This window comes from Elephantulus edwardii, unplaced genomic scaffold (assembly GCF_000299155.1).
Source record: "Elephantulus edwardii isolate Elephantulus edwardi_28Jun2011 unplaced genomic scaffold, EleEdw1.0 scaffold00003, whole genome shotgun sequence".
Taxonomy (NCBI): domain Eukaryota; kingdom Metazoa; phylum Chordata; class Mammalia; order Macroscelidea; family Macroscelididae; genus Elephantulus; species Elephantulus edwardii.
This window is the reverse complement of record NW_006399753.1, coordinates 33,061,420-33,070,059: the sequence shown is the minus strand read 5'-3', so window position 1 is coordinate 33,070,059 and position 8,640 is coordinate 33,061,420. Positions and strand designations below refer to the sequence as shown.

Below are 8,640 nucleotides of genomic sequence, written 5' to 3'. Positions count from 1 at the left end.
CATTTTTTAGCCCACTAAGTTAGTGCTGGCAACCAAAATATAGACTTAGACTCCTCATTGCTTACACTCTTTCTGGAAAAGTCTTTAAAAATTTAGACAATGGGTTTATGAAGTGTTTACACTGTAATATGCTTAGAAGCAGAGCTTTATATAGACAACTCAGAGTCTTTAGGGACTTAAATTCAAGTAGTCAAAATAGATTGAGTTTTAATCAATAAAATAATTATGTGATTAGGGAGTTCTGGTGGCGTTATGGTAAGGAGCTGTGTTGCCAACCTAATGACACATGATTTGAATCCACCAGTCACTCTGGGGGAGAAGGATGGCAGTCAGCTCCATGCTATTTACTGCCTTTAATAACTTGTTGAAAGGTCAGCTATGAGTCTGTTCTGTCTGGGCACTATCTAACAATGACAGTTATAGGGTTTTCATTACCATCATGTTAATCCTGACTATAACAACCTTCTAGGCTTTCAAGCCTTTGATTTTTTATGGGAGGACACTGCCCATCTTTCTTCATCAGAATAACTGGTAGATTAGAACCCCTGATCTTTTCATTAGCAGCCTGCTAAGTCTTGCACTATTCAACCAGAATTCCTTTATTACATCGTTAATGGTGAGAAAAGACTTTCATTTTCTGAAATCCTTTTATACAAATATCTATTGTAGTTGAGTGGATTCTGACTTTGAGTGACCCTCCCCCAGGGGAGAACTGCTTCACAGAATTTTCTAGGCCATAAACCTTTACGGTGCACCTTTCGTCCATGGAATGGCTGGTAGATTTTCAAGGCTCACCTGTGGTTAGCAGCTGAGAACTTTACCGTGTTTCCTCTCTGTTGTTTAGTGCTACGTATTTACCATTTTTCTTTCTGTTTCTCCCTAGAGTATACACATTTTGGCACTGTGTTTTGGCAGGCAGGGTTATATTTTCTAGACATCAGAGCCTGCTGGGATTGTAGAATTTGACATAGGGCCCAAAGCAACTATGGTTCAGCATCCTTTCCTACTTTCAAAGATAAGATTGATATGTACGATAGTGGTGAAGAGAACTCTGATTAATGAATCACATTCCCTTTGGTACTTAACTGTCACTTCTAGTACAAGTTTTATTCTTAAGCAAGATTATTTACTTTTCAAGTTCATTAGGATTTGACTTGGTGCATTCCTACCTTGGGAGCCTGGGGAATTTATTGTGCCTTTCTGATTCCTATTTTCTTTCTCTTATATAACTTTCTTTTTCCTATGTATTTTTTATAAAGAACTTATCTCTGAGAAACTGTTAAAATTAGTGATGGTGAGTTTTATAGTCTCTATAAAAAATTAATGCTCAATCTTGAAAAGCTTGTATTTTATTAAATATTTAAATCCTTTGCCTTGGTTTATTATCGTTAACTTGGATTATATTTCGAACACTGAACTAGGGATATATATCATGATTTATAATTTCTGGTTTGTAGATAAAACTGTCTATTTATGGTTGGTAAGTAAAACTGCCTTACAATGATATCCTATGAGTGTTTTAATAATTTACTTCATAACATTCATTATGAAGTACATAATGAATTTTTTATGTCTTTTTCCATCTTAACAGAGTTTTAGTGTAAGGTAACATATGTTGATAATTTATCATTTCCTTTAATTCAAATTAATTTAAGGATATTTTAACAACTAATTTCCAAATAAGTGACATGGAGATTTAAATATTATTCCTAGAATGATACATTTTCAAAATTGGAAGGGACTGTGGAAGTGATTAGGGAGCTCTGGTGGCTTAGTGATAGAGAGCTGCACTGTCAACCCAAAGGGACAAGCCCATCATCTGCTCTGCAGGAAAAAAATGGGCAATCATCTCCTGGGAGATTATACTGCCCCTGAAAATATGCTGGAGGGTCTGCTATCTCATGGTTCTGACTTGATGAAATACAATGACAAAATGGAAGAAGTTAGTGGTTGTGAGGATGATACAAGATCCTGTGACATTTGGTCTGTTGTGTATAGAGTTACTATGAGTCAGAGTGAACTTGATTATGCCTAACAAGAACAGAAGTGGCTATAGTGAACAATGTGGCTGATCACCCACACTTAACTGTGAAAAGCAGGGTAATAGAAATCAGTAAACTACTCTTAATTATTGCTCTCTGCCTGTTTTTAGGGTTAGAGAGCTCAGAATAGTTTTCACATGTTTTAAATGGTTGGAAATATATTAATATAATGATAAAATGATGCGAAATTTGAGTATCTATAAATAAAACTTTATTGGAACATGGCCATGGTAATTTTTGTACATGTTTTCCATAGCTGTTTTCATGCTACAAAGGCAGAGCTGAGCAGTTATGACAGAGATCATATGGCTTGAAAAACTTAAAATATTATTATATGAGCCTTTATAGAGGTTTGTCTACCTTTAGCTTAGAAAATTGTCCCCAGGGAAAAAGGCCTGGACAGTCTTGGCCAACCATAGGAAACCTATCTCCTTTGCCAGTAATTGTTTCAAGGCAAGCAGGGCTGTGCCAGTTGGACTTTGGAGAAATTTTTGTGTGCAGGGGAATAAGGGACATTTAACAAAATATATCTCACACACACACACCTCCCTCCAAACAACCAATTTCTTATTGACAATTAATAAGGGTATGTTTTTCCTGTTTGCTGTTGTCAGTTATTTTATGTTCATAGGGAAAATCAGGCTCAGTTTAAAAATTATACACAATGAAGGGGAAAGCTGCAGAATCCCCAAGAAAAGTCATAAAAGCCAGCCTTTACTTTTATTTTATATTGCATATTCCATTCCATTTGATCATTTTAGCTAGTTGGATTTAGTTTTTCTGTTATTGGTAAACCAGTTTTGACCCCACTTGATAGCCCAAGGTAAAACAGATAAGTTTATGAAAAACACAGGTTTCAAATAAAGGGGGGGAAAATAGCATGCTTAATAAAATTTCTGAGAAAAATCTTGTAAACATTTATAGATAGTCTCAGAGTTCCAGCTAATGTATCAAGTGTCTCATGTTTTTGTTAAGTGTTGTTAAGTTGGCCTATGCTTCATGGAGATCCTGTGAAACATGGATCGAAACCTTGGTCTACCCTGCACCATCCTCACAATCTTAGCCATGCTTAGTCTACTGCTACAGCATACCATTTTGTTGATAATCTTACTCTGTTTTTCTGACCCTCTACTTTTCCAGGCATGACATCTTTTTCCAAGGATTGCTCCCTGAATATGAGATAGAGTTTCATCATATTTGCCTTTAAGTAATATTCTGGTTATACTTCATCCAAGAGAGATTTGTTTGTACTTTTGGCAGTTCACAGTATATTTAATACCCTTCACCAGCACCATAATTCAAAAGACTAATAACACAATTACAAAATGGGCAAAAACATAGAAACAATTTTAACACAGACACATGAAAAAAATGCTCGAAATCACTGACAATAAGAGATGCAAATCAAAACCACAATAAGATACCATGTCACTCCAGTAAGCAATGACAAAGTTTAACAGGACAGCACATAATACGTTTTGGAGAGTGTATGGCAAGATAAGAACTCTTATTCACTCTTATTGGTGGGATTGTAAAATGGTACAACCACTCGGGGAGGCAGTATGATGTTTCCGAGAAAGCTGAGCATAGAAATTCCATATGACCCAGCAATTCTACTGCTTGGAATATACCCTAAGAGAATGAGAACTGAGGCACAAATGGAGATTTGTACACCAATGCTCATAGCAGCATTATTTACCATTCCAAGAACATTGAAATAGACCTAAATGTCCAACTACAATTGAAGAGATTGAGAAACTATGGTACATTCACACAATGAAATACTATACTACACAGCATGTAGGAGCAACAATTTTGTAAATTATTACCTAACGTAGGAGGAACTGGAAAGCATTATGCTGAGTGAACTATAACTCAGTTCCATAAGGACAAATACTGTATAAAACCATCATTATAGATTGTGTATGAGGATCCAAGGGGGAGGAGTGTGGGAGCAGAGAGGTTCAGATGGGTTGAGGTTGGAGGGTAGTTAATCATAGGGTACAGTTTGATGGTAAAAGGAGGAGAGGTGAAGGAAATGGGAAAGATCCAGTGTGAAAAACAATGTATATGAACTTTGTAAATAAACCAGTATTTTATTTTTTTTGAAAGCATCATTTCTTCTTTGGTTTTTCATCTTCATTGTCCAGATTTCACATGCCTGTGAAGTAGTTGAAAATACCAATGTCTTTAAATTGACATTCTTGGTTTTTTGCACTTTAAAGAGGTCCTCATTAGTCCTGGAAATAATCTACGGAAGAGAGATTATTAATTTAAAAAACAAAGATCCTAAAGTTATTCAACTTCACAAAGCTACATAGCAGAATGTAGTAGAGTGACCCAGTTATCCCTCCTAAACCCACTTTATTTATACTAAAAGAATATACTGATTATATGGGATAAGTCTGCTTTTTTTTTTTTTACATTTTAATGTGTTGAATAGGGAAACGGAAGAAACATCTATTTATAGTTATCTGCTTGACCTAAGGAGTTAGTGCCTTGAAATATTTCATAATCTGAAAGCACCAGCAGTCAGGAAATCAAAAGACAAATTGTGTTAGGTTAATCTACTGTCAAGGACTTTTCCAGAGTACTGAAAAGCAACAATATCAGTCAAGAGACTAAGGTGCACCCGATCGAGGCCATGGTCTTTGCAATTACTTGCTATGCATGAGAGAGCTGGACAATGACTAAGGATAACAGAAGAAGGATTGATATCTTTAAGTTGTGGTGCTGGAGAAGAGTCTTGAACATACCATGGACTGCCAAGAAAATAAATATGTCTGTGTCTTGGAGAGGGTGAAACCAAGTTTCTCTTTTGGGGTTAGAATTTTTTTTTAAGATTTTAATGAAAGGTTATAGAGAACTTGGATTTCCATTCTATTCAGTGTTGTACATTTTCCTCCCTGCCTTCCCCCCACCCCCCAGTTCACTTTTCTCTTTGGAAAAAAAACCCAAAAGACAAAAAAACCACATTCATTATTATACAATTCCCAAACCCTACACCAGTCCACTTTACTATGCAGCTCTTTTTCTGGGCTGTTATATAAATAATACCTAATCTTATATTCCTTTAAGCAGTTCTTCCCCTCATCTGTTTCCATGCAGTGTACATTATTTAACCTCTCTTTTCTTAGTTTCCCACCCAACCCCGATTATCCGTCCTGTTTTACAACAGTGGCAGTATGCAGTATTTATCCTTTTTTGACTGAGATATTTCACTCAGCCCAATTTCCTCCAGGGACACCCATTTTGTAGAATATTTAATGAGTCCTTGTTTTTCAGTGCTGCATAGTATTCCTTTGTGTGAATATACCATAGCTTCTCTGTCCATTTGTTTGTTGATGGGCACTTGGGTTGTTTCCATCCCTTTGCTATTGTAAACAATGCAGCAATAAACATGGTTGTGCATATATCTTCTTGAGTGGCAGTTCTAGTTTCTTTAGGGTATATTCTCAGTAGTAGCATTGCTGGGTCAAATGGTATTTCCATTTTAAACTTTTTGAGAGAACACCATACTGCCTTCCATAGTGGTTGCACCATTTTACACTTTCACCAACAGTGAGTAAAGATCCCAGTTTCTCCACAATTTCACCAGCATTTTTTGTTTGCTGATCTGTTGAATTTTGCTATTGTTACCGGGGTGATATGATATCTCATACTTGTTTTTATTTGAATCTCTCTTAGAGCTAGAGATTTTGAACATTTATTCATGTATTTGTTCATCATTGGAATGTCTTCTCTGTTCATATCCTGCTCCCATTTTACACAATTCTAATACTGGGAATGTACCCTAAAGAAACCATAACCACCACCCAAGCAGATATATGAACACCCATGTTTATTGCAGCTTTGTTCACAATAGCAAAGAGTTGAAAACAACCCAAATGCCCATCAACAAGTGAATGGACAGAGGCTCAGCTATGGGTCAGTTCCAAGTCAAAGCTACTCAACAACAATTATTGTTTATGGCTGTTTGGACCCAGTGATTCACTTTTAGCACATGGGTGGCAGGAAAGGTGGGTTTATGCTCTTCCTGTTTTTCCTTTTCAGATATGGTCCTTGACCAACAAGTAAGCTCAGGTCAGCTCAATGAAGATGTGCGTCACAGAGTCCATGAGGCACTGATGAAGCAGCATCACCATCAGAATCAGAAAAAACTAGCCAATAGGATTCCCATTGTTCGTTCATTTGCTGATATTGGCAAAAAACAATCAGAACCAAATTCCATGGATAAAAATGGTAAATGTTTCTTTACTGTGCTCTTTATGTTTATTTAAGTCACTAAACATAAAAGTGCTTCTAAATGCTTGAAAAGTTTTTGTATTTGAAAATTATTTCTTGAAATTCAGATTATAGTAGAATTATTTTTATAAGCATATATGTATATATATATATAAAGAGAGATAGTTTTATAATTAAATGCTAAACTGTAAACATTTTAATGATTAATTTAAATTTCCTGAAAAAATTGTGATAGAATAAAAAAGGAACTAAAAACTACTAAGATTCAAAGTCAACAAACGTAACTTACCTATTACATGCAATATAAGGTCCTAGTCTTGGTTTCTGCCTCATAGTTTGAGACAGCAAAACGATTATTTGATTTGTATCCTTAATTGTACTTTAGTTAAAATGAATAAAGGATGATCATTTAGTTGGTGTAGGAAAACTGCTTGTTTTATGTTGTTCATGGTTAAGTAATCTTGTAATTGATACTAACTGAAAAGTCAGCCAATGCATTTCTTGTGGACTTACCTATATTAGTTCTAACCTCAGTATAATTTTTCATGCTTTTTGCACTTGACTTCTTGAGCATCCATGGAGCTGTCACATGCTAAGCATAGCTAACCATCATTACTTTCAGCAGCCATGACTTTCTCCCTATATTTGATACTCAGAGTGTTTTATCTTTCCCATAGTCCTCATTCTTTCCTTGTATTCATTTGGTTCTTCACAATTCATTCTAAAGGAGTTGCTTATGAGTATGTTGCAATCTATTCTTTACAATAATCTCATTAAGGAAAATGAAGTCAGCAAAAGGATGATATGAATCCATTAAAATTCCATAAGCTATGAACATTCCTAGTTCAAGAAGATGAAAGAAATGGAAGGTCTTCTCCTAGGTTTTTACTGTTGTTCTTATTGTTGTTGTTGTTGTGTGCTGTTGAGTCAGAACTTACTCGTAGCTGACCCTCCAGTGGATTTTCAGAGGTTGTAAATTACAGGAGGAGGTTGCCTGTGCTTTGCTAGAAAACTGGTTTTTACCTACTGGTTGAAAGCAGTTGTACTGACAGGATAAAACATATTATTTTGCTTCTATTTTCAAAAGCTTCAGAGATGCCTTAAATACAAATACATAAAGATGAGTTTTCTGCTAAACCAAAACCCAACACTATTGTGGTCAGGTGATTTTATTTCATAGTGCGCTTTCATTGCTTTCTGAGGCTGCAAATCTTAATAGGAGGAAACTGCCTTATCTTTGACCCACAAAATGACAGGTGGATTTAAACCATGGGTCTCTTGGTTAGCAGCCTCCCATGGACACCCAGTGAAACCAGGGCTTCTGAGTTTGCTGCAGACTTTAGTTCATTTTGGAATATCTACCAGTTTTCAGACTACTCAACTAATACACACACACGTAAAGAAGAAATATTTTAATCATTTGATAAAGATATTTAGACATACTTTGTTCTAGGATACAAACCAAGTTCTTAATGAGAAACACTTCATTTTATGTTTAAAGGCCTAGCAGTACCAGAATGTAAACCATTGTTATTATCTAGGAGAGTCAGTCTCTAGTTCAATTATGAAGTTCACAGAAAGTTAGAAGTACTTTATGATATAAACCAATTTATATATGTAGATTCCACTGAACATTTTGAAGATGTCTAACTTGTTTGAATAACATCATGTATTTCAAATATGTTCATATTTTAAATCATAATATGCTTTAAAAATATGGTACATAGCAATGATAACTTGAAGCTTCTATATTCTGAGATACATTATAAATTATTTATTTGATATCGTGATGTTAAGAAAACAGACACATATTTACTCATTTTGATAGGCTTATTTCTACAAGCTCAAAAAACACGTATTGAAACATATTATTCAAGTATATTAGTGGAAATATATCTAAATATTGCTATTTTTATCACTTTAAGTGAAAATAAAAAAGTAAGATATATACCTATAGGAAAGATATATGTTTATTCAAATCCAAGAGTGTTGGATTGAGGACTCATTATTATTTACATATCAAGTTTTTGGGGGGTTATTTTTTATTATGCAAGTAATTGATATTTATAATAGAGATAGACATAGAGATAGATAGAGACAGAGATGATAGAGATAGATAGATAGATAGATAGAGAGACAGACATATGCAGGGAGATTTGGGGGGATAGTACTCAGGGAATAGTTGTACTATTCTAAAGATGCATGTCTCGGGCAGTTCGAATCCACCAGCAACTCATTAGGAGAAAAATGGGCAGTCATTTCCTATGTGATTTACAGCATGTGAAAACCTACTGGAGGATCAGTTTTGAGTCTGTTCTGACTTGATAACAATGAGTGTGAGTTTGAGTTTTTG

At 35.1% G+C, this 8,640-nt stretch overlaps 1 protein-coding gene across 1 annotated transcript in view; it reads left to right on the top strand.

Moving 5' to 3' along the window:
• SLC4A10 (solute carrier family 4, sodium bicarbonate transporter, member 10) overlaps positions 1-8,640 on the top strand; it is a 315,078-nt gene that overhangs the window by 149,405 nt on the left and 157,033 nt on the right. The window contains exon 7 of the mRNA XM_006879486.1: positions 6,096-6,284. Coding sequence (XP_006879548.1) covers positions 6,096-6,284 — 189 coding nt within the window. The remainder of the gene's footprint in view (positions 1-6,095; positions 6,285-8,640) is intronic.